This window comes from Cotesia typhae, unplaced genomic scaffold (genome assembly GCF_013202065.1).
Source record: "Cotesia typhae breed Kobodo isofemale line unplaced genomic scaffold, CoteBio_Ctyphae scaffold_13, whole genome shotgun sequence".
NCBI lineage: Eukaryota > Metazoa > Arthropoda > Insecta > Hymenoptera > Braconidae > Cotesia > Cotesia typhae.
In genome coordinates, this window is record NW_027423774.1 from 3,786,241 (window position 1) to 3,800,215 (window position 13,975).

Genomic DNA, 13,975 nt, shown 5'->3' on the forward strand with positions numbered 1-13,975 from the left:
AAATTATTATATTCTTAATTTTTATTTAATAAACATTGCTAAAAAAGTAATTCATTCAAACAAACTGGAAACTGGAGTAAAAAATAATATTTTTCTTAATTTATTAAATTTTATTTTTATTACAAAAATTTGTTTTATAATTAGAAAAAAGTTACAATAATTTAAGTTTACATTGCCGCAAAAAATATTTTATTTTATTTGATAATTTTTATTACTAATTTTACTTTACTTTTAATTTGATTTATAGATAAGTGCAAATTAAATTAATGGAATGTTTATTTACTTAAATTGATATTTTTAGTCTCGAAAAATTAAATTAAATTTTTATTGTCAATTGAAAAGGCAGCATTACAAGTCTATTCAATTTACCCAGGTTCAATTTAACAACAATTTTTATCCATCCAGTGTTTCAAGTACACTAAAAAAAAATTATAAGGTCTAAAATTAATTGAATTAAACCTGAGTAATTACAAATATCCCAATAGGCCTGTAACACTGTCAATTGAAAAATTAATTTGGCACTTTTATTTAAATTTGATACTTGAAGATTGTGCAAAATATTTATATGTATTTATTTGGACGTGGAATTATTTTTATCAAATTACTTAATAACTTGAGCGCTATACCATTTAATAAACCAAAGTTATTATGCACAACAAACTTGTTTTGATCTGTAGAAATATTTTTTTTTTTTTTTTTTTTTTCAATCTTTCACTCTCAAGATCAAAAAATTATTTATATTTTCGAACAAAAATTCATTCAATCGCTTTAATATAAAATAAAAAATAATTTCTACAGATCAAAATGAAACTACATACCAGCTTCTTTAATACGACTTTTCTCTTCCTCAATAAACAAAAGTTAATTCCAAAAAATCAATCTCAAATATTAAATATTACTAAATCTTTAAAAAAAAATTTATAAAAATTTCTAACAACTTTTTTTTCTTATTTATTACTGATATTTTAAATATTTTTTTAAATCTTTTTCATTTTATTATTTTTTTTTTAATTTTTTTTATTACATACATCGACAAATACAAAATAATTAAATTGAGGAAGAGATATTTGATCATACGACTCGAGAAAATAACATACATTTTTTTAAATTTATATATTTTAATATTTTTTTTTTTTTTTTTTTAATTAAAATCATTTTTAATGAGATCATCTTATCCTTAGCTTCGACATCTTCCTCACGATTTATTTATCCTTCAAATCCCTCATAAATCTCATTTCTATATTTAATTATTTTTTTATTTTTCATTTTTAACTTTAATTCTAATTGTTGCAAAAAGAACATCAATTATAAGGCACACATTTTTTTTATCTCAGATGTTATGAGATCACAGTGCTTATGAAAAAAAAAAAAAATGCTGCGAAAAAATTCATATAAAAATTAATTCAATAATTATTTTAATTTTGAAAATTTAATTACTGATTTCCAACAAAATAAATCAGTCAATCAACCAATACAAATAAATACAAAATTCACTTCAAAGGTAATTAAATTTATGTGAATATAAATTCGTAGAAAAAAAAAATTTAATTCAATTAATTAACTTTGAAAATAAAAAAATGTATTGATCGCAAAATAGCAATTAAATTTTCAAAAAAAAAATTGACTTAACATCAGTAATTTTTAAATAAGATGTAAAATAATAATAATAATAATAATTTAACAATTAAATTATACTGATGTTACCCTAAATTGCACCATGATTGAAATTCCCCCCTCTCAAAATGAAAAGTCCAACTCTAAGCAAACGAATTAGTCCTTTTTTTTCTTACAATCAATCAATTAATTTAAATTTACATACTAAGAAAATATAAACAGACTTCTATACCTCATTAGCAGTAACCTATTAAATCAAAAAAATTAAATAAATTAAATAAAGTTATAAATTAACACGCGCACTAGATTCAATCGAAATCTGTTTACCCTAAATAATTAAATAATTATCACAGAATCAATAGTCACGCGTGGACTCGATATAAGCACAGCCTAAAATTTTTGAGCTTACATTCACGATACTAACTACTTAAATTAATCGATAATTATTTATTTATGTGAGCGACGAGTGTTAATTAATTAATTGATAAATGAATGTAAGACTAAGCATTTAAATGCTTTTGATATTTATGCAACCTTGAGGTAATTGTTAACTAATAATCTTTTTGTTAATTAAGTCTCTTAATTCCTTTACTTGATAAGGTTTGAAGACATGTGGCGTTTTATTTCAATTTATTTTTTAGCTATTAAGAGTTGGTAGAGTCGGTGGTTTGTTCTTGTGGTTTTAATTTCTTGAAAACACTCTCCAGTGAATGTGTCTTCTCTAGTGTTTCGCAAGTCAGTTTGAATACTTGTTTGATGTGCTCGAAGGTATCAAAATCATATACTGATCTTGCGGTATTTGTTAGATCAAATGGTTCTGTTAATAATAATAGAAAAATTTATTTTTAATGCAATACTATTCAAGACTATTATTATTGTTGGATTTTTACTGGTAATTATTTACAAGTGGAGTCAAATGTATTTTTGGTCATATATTTTTTTTTTTAAATACATAAAATAACGTTGAATATCACAATTTTTTGAAAATTTGTTAAAATTGTGGTAATCAAATTTTTTTTTAACTGTTCATTTTTTTTTATGTATTTTTCAAAAAAAAAAATTTTTTTTTAGAAAATGAAAATTAAAATGGTAGACCTCACTTGTAAATAAATACTTTTTTTCTCCTAAAGACTAATTTTTAATACTTTTAAATTATCTGAAAATCTAAAATTAATAATAATAATTATAAATAATTAAAATACCTTCAACACAAAGCCATTTCCATTGGTGAGGATCATTTTTCAACGAATGAGAGAAACGACACTCTTCAATAGGTATTTGCTTTGCCAAACGTACCGATACCGCGTACCGAATAAAGCTGAAATAACAAATTACTTTTTATAAAAACACCCATCATTCAATTATTAGATAATTAAAACACTAATTATAAGTATAATTATAATTATAATAAAAAAAAAAACTTGAAAAAATATTTACTCGAAATTGACGTAGTATTTGAAAAACTCAAAGAACAGTTCACCGAGTGGCTGATGATTCAATTCTCCCAACAATTTTGACGGAATATGCATTTCTTCATTGATGTCGATTGTATGGATATCGGAATCATCTCGAAATTTATCGACATACAGAGTTTGCAAGCACGGCAGAACAGCCGGAGTGACACCACATTGTAAAAAATGGATTACCATTAATACTAATGAGTAACTACTGATCGTCATGTTTTTGGCGTCGTTGATGTCTTGTGCTTGGGCCCATAGTTTTACGACTAGTACCAAAGGCCGTACTCGCCAATCGACTGTTTAATTTATCAATAATTATTTATTTTATTTTATTATTATTGATAATAATAATAAATTTAAACTTACTGCGGGAGTAACAATGAAGCATGTGTGTATTCCGAACACCCACGGCATTGTTACAGTTCAAGTCGACTTCTAAATTTTGTAATCCGTCTCGAAATTTGAGAATTGGCACTTTTGCGTGAATTAATTCTAAATTTTGAATGAAATCTGTAAAATAATCATTAATATTAATATTTTTGCTTGTTTTTTTTAAACTATTTATATTATAAAAAGAATAAGCAAAATTTGTTTTAAGATTAAGTTTCAATGAAATAAATATTAATCAAAGTTAAATTTTAAATGATTTACATAATTAAGTTTTTCTTTCTACAATTTAAATAATTAATATATCTTCAAATTGTTAAGTAGTGAATTTTAAAATAAATTATGTATCAATTTTTTTCTTTCAATACATAGCCAATTAAGGGTAAAAAAAAATTAAAATTGTAACAAATAAATTACCACAGTAACTCAGACACGTTTTAACTTCCTCTAAGTGTGCGAGCGCTCGTTCTCGCAATATAATCTCGGTATTTTGTACGACTAAACAAATATCAACGTCACTCGTACAGGCCCCGAATCCATTCATTGTTGATCCGACCAAAAAGAGACTGTACCTTGGATATATTGTCTGTAATAATTATTGATTAGTTTTTAAAATTTAAATAAAATTAAAAAAAAAAAATGAAAAATAATAAAAATTACTTTGATATAAATTAGCAAGTATTTCCACAGCATCAGTTTTCTGACATACATTTCTTGGGACTGCTGATGGGAAAAAAATTTATCCCAAACGCTTTTTGACAATTTGTCCCACTTAGAGTGACGTACAAGTTCACTGGGAAATATCTTCGTTACAATTGAATTTGACCTAGCTAAATAACGATCCGGTGCCAAAAATGATCTGGGGAAAATACTCACAAATGGCATTGCTAAATCCGGATGTTTCCTGAATTGATGGTATTTGTGTATCGCACTCGTTCGATCTATTGAAGCAATAAAAAAAATTTATAAAAATTATGCATGCAACGAAGCCAGAAAATTTAAATAAAAAAAATTTTTTTTTTTTTAAACGTTTATCGCTGACACGAACAACTTGTTTTTGTTATTTATTCTTGGACTTACCACCTGTGTGATTACGTTTCTTTCCCTGATAATTTAGCTGGTGCAGTTGCGTTGCAGACGGACTTATCGTAGGACTTGTACTGAGACAATAATTCATATGTTGATTAGGATAATATTGGTTTGTATTGTTAATAAATCCCTGAGATGTGAAAGTTATATTTGATGATGGACTTGGACGTGTTTGTTGAAATTTTCTGTTTTTATAAACAAATAAAAAATATATTATATTAGTAAACTTTTTTTTTCTTTATTAAATCTTATCATTTTATTTGTTATTTTACCGACACTCAAAAATTAATAAAAATAAATATTTAATTTTTATTTAAAAATTTTAAAATACATTGACTTTATTTAATTAGTTTTTACTTCATTAATTAATTAAATTTTTTGGATTATTCTTTATCGATGCAGGTATAATGTTTACATTTTTACGCAATATCAAATAAAAAAATTTGGCTCAATAAATAAAAATTTTTAAAAATTACATGTGAGCTGATTATCTTTTCTTTTAGAAGAAAATCTTGATAATTTTTTAAATAAAATAAACTCTAAAAATAATTTATACTTCAAACAAATTAAATTAAATAAAAAAAAAGTACATACTTGATATCGGGTTCAGCAGAAGATGCAATAGACTCGCGATCATCAGAGCTCTCATTTTGGCTATCATGTTTACTAGGCGTTGGAGATCGAGAACTGAAGCCACTATCACTTCCGTAATTATTGACTTCCTTAATCTGTGATTGATCCCGCTGCATATTTCTTTTATTTGATCGGTTGTAATTTTGTTTCTTCCCTCCATTGTTATTGTTATTGTTATTATTATCATTATTATTATGATTATTGTTATTATTATTGTTATAACTATTGCTGTTATTATTATTATTATTATTATTATTATTATGACTTTTATTATTATTATTATTATTATTATTATTATTATTATTATTATTATTATTATTATTATTATTATTATTATTATTATTATTATTATTATTCTTATTATTATTCTTATTATTATTATTATTCTTATTATTATTATTATTATTATTATTATTATTATTGTTATTATTATTTGTTTTTTTATTCTGATGCCAATTTTTCGCAGGTAAACTTGTATTATTTCCTCCTGGAGGATTTCCTCCTGGTCTTCTAGGTGATAAACTTTCAACAACCATTCTGCGATTGTGTCCCAGTGAGTAAATTGAATTCTATTAAGCAGAAAAATATAAAATAATTAAAACTAGCAACCTTGCAGTCACTATATGAACTATAAATAAATAAAATTTTGCTTTATAAAATAATGACTCTTGTTAAATTACACTGTACTTTTTTAACTATTGACGTTTTTAAAGATATAAGCTCATCCTGATATTACACTCACCAAGAGCTTTCGTTTGAGTACCCACATGCACTTTGATATATTTTTAATATATACATATATATAATATATATAAATATATAAAAAATTGATGTGGGTACTCAAATGAAAGTTCTCGGGGAGTGTAACGTTAGGATGAGCTTATATCTTTAAAAATGTCAATAGTTCATAAGATACAAGGTAATTTCTTAAATATTGATATTTTTTAAGATCTAAACTCATCCCGATGTTACACTCACCAAGAGCTTTCATTTGAGTACCCACATGCATTTTGATATATTTTTCATATATACATATATATAATACAAGATCATTTCTTAATTATCTATCTAGAGATAGAGAATTTTAGAATGCGGTCTAAATACTTAGCATCATAAATTGACTATTGGTAAGATTGATATGAAACCCTGAAAAGGCACAACTCTAATAATACAGATTCCAAACAAAAATAATAACTCATAAAAATTACCTGCATCAATTCACGTTGTCTAGTTTGGTTGCCGTTAAAATTAAATAATTGACCTCTTCCATTACTATCCTGCTGGAAATTCTGATGCACTAGGTGTCGATTATTATTGTGATAATGATGAGGAGGGTGATGATGATGGTGATGATAGTTATTACTATTATTATTGTGATGATTACTGTTATAGTAATTACTATTACTCGAACTGGTGGAGTAAGGATAAGGAGGGATAGAGATCTGAGGACAGTGTCTGTTAGGTTGGTCGACAATCTGCATCATTAAATGTGACGGATACATTGTTTGATACATTATTAATAAAAAATTAAATTATTAACAATAAAACCAACACTTATTAACTATCCCTATTTATTTTAACGTCGCTCAACGACCGATCCATTAACTCACAATAAAGATAAAAATATCATATTTCTCTTCGATAATTCATATATACTCATTAATAAATTAATTCATTTATTAGTATTAATACTTATTAATTAATTAATAAACCGGGTGGCTTTTATAAATAATTTATCAGCCAGCTCTTCACGTATCACGACCACAAGAGGACTGATGATATAAATACACTTATTATTTATTTATACGCACGACAAACACAAAAAAATAATAATAATATTTAAGTATCCAATACAAATGATAATATTTTTCTTTCTTTTTTTTTTCTTTAATTAATTTGTTATTTTAATGTTATTTTTGTTATTTTTTTATTGTTTTTTAAGGTTCAAGGACAATCAAGGAATTTTTTAATTTAAGTTCGTGGAGCGTGCAGGTTTTTTTTTTTTTTTTTTTTTTTTTTTTTTTTTTTATAAAAATATTTATCGTTGGTAATTCCTTGTTGTCCTGTCAACAGAAAAAAATTAATTTTATTAAAAGTTATTAATTTATGCTAATGAGTTGTGGTTATGTTGTCATTAGACCTAACAAATGGTCACTAGAAAAATTGAACAAAATAATTGCTGATATGAATGAACTTAATTATAATTATACATTTTAATATTATGTAATAAATAAATAAATAATTTTATAAATATTTAATGAGCAAATAAGTAAAATATAAAACTTACGACTTAAAACCGCCGAGCAGACGAGTTGACGTTAAAAAGAAAAATTCAATTTTTTATATAATGTACACTACAGATATAAATAAATAAATTTTTAAACAATAATAAATTGCAGGTTGTAAATATATTTATCCGTAAAAAAAATTAATTAGTTAATCAAAAGTTAAAATAACACCCGACGCCTTTTTCAAATAAATTACTTTCAGAGAAAAGTTACCGAATAAATGGAAAAAAAGTACAAATATATGTGTATATATTACATATGTACAATACAATACTTAACGCTGATAATAATAATTATGTTTAAGTCGTGTGTCGTGTGGTGTAATGCAAATACAAATATATATATACTTATTATCGAAAAAATAATTTTCAGAGAAAATAGCTGGCGGATTTTTCTATCTACAGTTTTATATATTTATCACTTTTTAGGTTTTATGGCTCCTATTCTATTACGCTAATACAACTAGAAAAATCGTTAATATTCAAATTCTGTCACAATAACATTTTTCGCTTCTCTTTCTCTGATTTTTAGTTTTTTTTTCTTACAATTATCTGCGCATGTCAGATTTTTGTTAGGGACCAGGATCAGTCAGAGCCAAAAAATCCTAAATGTCAAAAAATTTAATTCACAATACATTTTAAATAACTAGATTTTTTAATAAACTTTTTCTGACATGTGTCACAAAAAAACTGAAAAATTTTTAATAATAATAGCAATTTTTATATTTTCATATTTTGTATATAAAAAAATAAATAAATAAATAAAAGTGTACATTACCATCAGATGAGAAAATTTACAACTCCGCCGCCTACTCATGATAACGTTGAAATTTGTTTGATGACTTGAAAACAACAGACTGTCGTTTTCAAATTTGCAACTCTTAATAATCCTTCGTAATAATATTAATAAATACTTAGAAATAAATATAAATATGGCCTTTACTTTATGGACATTATTTGAAGCAACTCTCTTATGTTTAAATGCCGTCTGTGTCTTACATGAAGAAAGATTTTTGAATAAAAGTAAGTTCTGTTACGAGATTCAAAAATAGTTAACCTCAAATATGACACGTCAAATGTATTTTTGTAATATTTATTATTATTGCTAATTTTTTACATATTTCTTCATTTCTTTTCATTATTTTCAAATTTTTTTTTGTTTAATTAATTTATTAACACATCAACATAATTATACTTGAAGTAGAAAATGTCATAATTTAATGACATTAAAATTAGCCGACGTTTAACAATTTTAGATTTTTTTAATCAATTAAATCAGTTCAAAAAAAAAAGGATTTTTACAAAATTGCACGTATAATTTTTAAGACTTTCCACATGTGAAATTTCTTCAATTAATTTTTTTAAAATAATTTTTTTAATAAAAAAATTTCTAAAAAATTTTTAGATGTCAGCTAACTTTAGTGTCATCATAATTTATGCCACTGAAAGGAGCAAGCACTTTTTTACTTTTATATGAAAATAAACTAGGTCTAGAAAAATATTAAAAAAAAATTGCATTTATAGTTTTTCAACTTTTTTACAAATGAAATTTTTTTAAAAATTAAAAAAAAATGAAATTGGATAAAAAAAATTTTAAAAATTCTAGATGTCGGCTATAAATAAATAAATAATAATTTAATTCATTTAAAAATCTAGAATGTCTTTTAATTTCAGTATCATTAAATTACAAGCTGGATAATTTAAATAATTATTATTACATAGTTTAAACAACTATTTATCAAAAATCTGGTTCAATCCAAAAAACAATGGAATTTTTATTTAATCATAAATTTTAAACAAAGTAATAATAATATTCATTTAATTGGAAAAACAAGACAATTTTCAAACTGAGTAATAATAATTAATTTAATTTAATTATAATTATAAAAAATAATTTTCAAGTTGGTTGGGGAGCGCAACAAGACATCAGAGGCTTCGGAGAACCACCAACAATTAAATCTCAAATGCTCAATCTTATCAGATCCATCAGAACTGTTGCAAGAAGTAAGATATTTTTTATCTTATTCTTAAATCATCTTTACAATTAAATGACAATTTTAAACTACATAATATTTTTTTTTATTTTCAGTACCATTAATATTTCTCAACATAATAGTGATGATCTTTAAATTAGTAGTTGGATGAACGGCTACTCGAAAAGGAGCTTGTACATAAATTTATTAAAACAATCATCAATAAAAATAAAAATAAATTTTTTATTTAATTTTATATCAAAGTTTGATGAAATAAATAAACGTTAATAAAAGACAAAATAAATTTAAAAAAAAAAAAAATCGGAAGTTTTATAATTAACAGACTCCGTAATTTTTTCCAATACTTTCTCCACAAATTTAAACTTTAAAATCTTATGTGCTAGTTTACATTTTATAAGCAAAATAATATCCTGTATCCTGTATTGCGTATTGTTGTACCCCAAATGGATGATAATTACTGAATGCAGAGTAAAATTTAACTGGAAGAAGATTAACAAAAGAGCTGATTAATTGTATCGTAAGCTTTCATTAAATTTTTTTGTTTATTTTAATTATTTTATTCAATTTGCTGATAATATTTCTCAAGATACTTTTTTTTTTGTTTTTTTTTTTAAGTAGATTAATTTACCGCAAATAGTTACAAAACGAAAAGTAGTTTAAAAAATGTTCTTAATTAGCAATTAAGATCGTTTTAAAAAATTTAATAATGATATTAAATAATTTATTTAACTACTTTAATTATTTCTCATTATTAAAATTATAATTATTATTATTACAGTAGTATTATCACAAATTATACACGTATAATGCAATATAATTCTTTTCATCAACTATCTCACGTTTTCATGCTACGAATACTTTCCCCAATAAATTTGCATCTTTATCTTACATTATAAATGTTATTATTATTAAATTCTGATGGTAAATTTAAAAAAGTCATTCGGCAGCCGAAATGGAAGTAGATTTCATGAAAATGAATGTAAAAATCTAAAGTTTTGGATGACGTTTGGTAAAACGAGTGCAACAGCAAATTTCATATTTGGTATAGCGGAATAGGACCTACTTTTGAGACAAAACATATAGTATGGTACTCAAATTAAAGCTTATTTGAAGAGCTTTCAGATGCAATTAACAGAATTTCGACAAGTTATTCCATTCAAGAGTTATTCGAGCAAGAAAGTGAAGAAATATAAATTTTTATGATTTTGAAAATTTCAAAATCCTGGCATTTCTAAATTACTTGACCGATTAAGCTCATCTACGAACTTGACTTCGGTATCTATCTGTAGAATAATTATGTTGAGTTTGGTAAAGATCCGACGTAAATTGGCGACGCTATCGTCGTGACAAGCCGCGTTATATCTGATATATATATACATATATAAACTTTTGAACCATATGCATTTTCCGACTCAGCTCGACAAGTATAGTCGAAATATAGCAAAATTTTTCAAAAGTTCCGTCATGAGGGCCAATGCAATAGTTAGATTTCTATGAAATCTACTAAAAATTAGTTATTGGTAATAATAAAAGATTATTTTAATAATTTTGCATTTATAGAAAACTATTTGATCACTCATATTATCTTGATACTTTTACAGTTTTATAAAAGTCATAAATATTTATGAGAAAAATATTCAGTAAAATTATCTATTGATTTATGATTGAAGGTATGAATTTTTTTTTAATTATAATTTTAAAAAATAATAGAATTTTTACAATTCAATCTAAAAAATCTTAATATCTAGAAAGTTATATGAAATGTTAAATATTATTTTTCACAATAAAAAAAATTTACAAATAAGTATTAACAATAATTTTCAATGCAACGTTGCTATTCATTAATAAAATACATATATTAAAAATTTATTATATAACTCTGAAATTAACAGTCATCTTTAATTTTCTTTATTTTTATAATAAAATTATTATAAAAAAATTCCATTTCTAAAAATAACAAGTGTAATTTTTTTTAAATATTTTTTTTCTATTATTGATTTGTAATAAAAATTAAAAAAATGTCATACGTCTGCTAATTTTAACAGCATCGAATTTGACGAACATTAGACATTTTTTTATTAATGAAATTATTATAAAAAAAAATTCTACTAACTTTAGTATCATTAATTTAAAAATCATAAAAAAAGATTATTCATATATTCACAATTAAATCAGATCACCGCTCCATTTATTCATCAAGTGAACATCTTAAAAAATAATTAATAGCCTTAATTTTTATCAAAACAATACTCGAGCATATAATAACAAAATTGATTGCTAAAAAAGCTAAAAAATAAAAATTTACTATGCTTGATCTACAAAAAAAAAATTAATAAAAAGTCTTGAGCTATTCTTATCAACAATAGAGCATTTAATTACCTATTATATCTTGAAAAGAAAATAAAACGGAATACACAATTTCATTCACGTAAAATTATGCAACTCACCATTACAAATTGCTCAATAGGATTCTTTCGAGTACATACATATCATTACACCGTACAATTAATATTAAACTGCGTATTTTTGTACACATAAATCTAATCTCATCCCTGATGCGTGTGTATAAATTTATAATACAGCAATAGTAGATCTGAGGAATATTGCGGAGTTGGCTGATCAGCATAAAAAAGTAAAGTTAAATCAAGTGTGCGGTACTCTAACGTAAGAACAAGCTTCGGTCGTGATTGGCATCGAACATCTGAGAGACTTTTTAAAAAAGAAGTTAAAAGGATAGAAGTCGTGTACTAGCACTTACAACCGCTACGTAACAGTTACGCACGTTCTAGTTCTCGTTAATTGCTCTTTCATTTAGGCAATAAACGCAAGACGTTCTACTAACTGGAAAAAATTATAGAGGACATGTCCGTAATTCTTGTATTAATTAGAAATTATAACTCGGTTATAAAAACTTTTTTTTTTTTTGCTAAATCTGCTATAATTTGTTAAATTATTCTGCCGTTACAAATTACAAATAACAACTTTGTCATTTTTCAGGTAGCGTATAGCTTCACTAGAAATTCCTAACCTGGAAATTTAGAAATATGAAAGTATCAGACATTTGAAGCTACTTAGAAAAAAATTATCGATAAACAAATTGAAAAAAAAAAAAAAATCTATTTAAAAGGAATTTTTTTAATAATTTATACTTTTAAATTTGTGTCTGTCAAAAATAGAAAAAATTCAATAATAATAAAGTTAATCGACATTTTTATAACATTAAAGTTGACAGATGTTAAAAATTTATTTGGAATTTTATAGCAATTAAATTATTCAAAAAAAAATTAATTAAAAAGTTTCACATGTGAAAATTAATAAAAATTACAAGTGACAATTTTTAGAAGCATTTTTTTATTGTAATTAATTTGTTAAAACAATTTTTAAAATTGACAGCTGACCGCTAACTTCAGTATTATATATTTTTTTATTTTTTGCTTAATTTATTAAATTAGAATTAAAAAAAATTTTTTTTTTTAGTTGCATTTATAGTTTTTCAACTTTTATACAAATGAAATTTTTTGAAAAATTATAAAAATTTTAGATATCGGCTAACTTCATTTTTCATAAAAATTCAAATCAGCTGTTTGCTAACTTCACGCGCACTAATACTTTTCTGCCATTTTTTTTTTTATTTTACCAGAGACACGCTCATATTTATGCTTGAAATATGTCAAAATCTTTTTTTAATAATAATCGTAAGTATTTTAATGTTATTTGTAAATAAAAGTTATAATTATAAAAATTATTGCAAAAATCTATTTTTAATAACATGTCAATTTTTCTCCTCAGTTTTTTTTTTGCTATAATTTGTTTATGATAAAAATTCTTAAAATTATCAAATACCTTCTCAATTAATTTTCATAATAACAAAAAAAAAATTATAATATCTGTCAACTTCAGTGTCATTAATTGTAATCATTTTTTTTTAATTATTGTTTAATGTTTTTTTAAATGATTCATTAAACTGCATATATATATATATATATATATATATATATATATATATATATATATATATATATATATATATATATATATATATATATATATATAATTATAAACACATGACACTTGGAGCTTCTTCTATTAATTTGACAAGTGGAAATCTTGTCGATAACCTTTAATTAGTATCAAACATTTAATTAAAAAACTAATTACTAACATCAATTATTATTTATGGACATGAACCGAGATACATTAATTATGACAAGAGTGATGAAGGTATTAAAAACCACAATCTACATTCTATCGGATATTTTATTTATAAGATAGTCTTCTGCCCGAGATATTAAAAGTTACCTCGTCATCATTTACTTTCGAATGTCTTTAACCGGATTTCACAATTTATAATGTCCTTTCTTCCTTGTTGGGTAAAATCTCGCCGTCTGCTATACATTTCTTGATTTTATCGGTTCAATCATTTATTTATATCTCTCATCATGAATAATATTGTAATTATAATTATCATTATCATTGTTTCAAAGTAAAGCTATTATAAATGAGTATCATCA

General features: G+C 23.7%; 2 protein-coding genes across 3 annotated transcripts; one reads left to right on the forward strand and one right to left on the reverse strand.

Moving 5' to 3' along the window:
- Positions 1–677: 677 nt before the first annotated feature.
- On the reverse strand, positions 678–8,003 carry LOC141534652 (uncharacterized). Of its 2 annotated transcripts, none has more exons than XM_074254134.1 (10): positions 7,819–8,003; positions 6,392–7,246; positions 5,145–5,752; positions 4,542–4,735; positions 4,122–4,402; positions 3,879–4,047; positions 3,441–3,584; positions 3,052–3,370; positions 2,817–2,932; positions 678–2,431 (listed from the first exon to the last, which is right to left on the reverse strand). In XM_074254134.1, exons 2-10 carry the CDS (start codon positions 6,695–6,697, stop codon positions 2,259–2,261), a joined length of 2,310 nt encoding a protein of 769 aa, XP_074110235.1. In that variant the 5' UTR covers positions 6,698–7,246; positions 7,819–8,003; the 3' UTR covers positions 678–2,258. The 2 variants fall into 2 exon arrangements, with proteins under 2 accessions (XP_074110235.1, XP_074110234.1); XM_074254133.1 differs by having other exon boundaries at positions 7,471–8,003.
- Positions 8,004–8,307: 304 nt separating this feature from the next.
- LOC141534653 (immediate early response 3-interacting protein 1) lies at positions 8,308–9,765 on the forward strand. Its single transcript, XM_074254135.1, has 3 exons — positions 8,308–8,493; positions 9,373–9,474; positions 9,560–9,765. Exons 1-3 carry the CDS (start codon positions 8,403–8,405, stop codon positions 9,613–9,615), a joined length of 249 nt encoding a protein of 82 aa, XP_074110236.1. The 5' UTR covers positions 8,308–8,402; the 3' UTR covers positions 9,616–9,765.
- Positions 9,766–13,975: the final 4,210 nt, after the last annotated feature.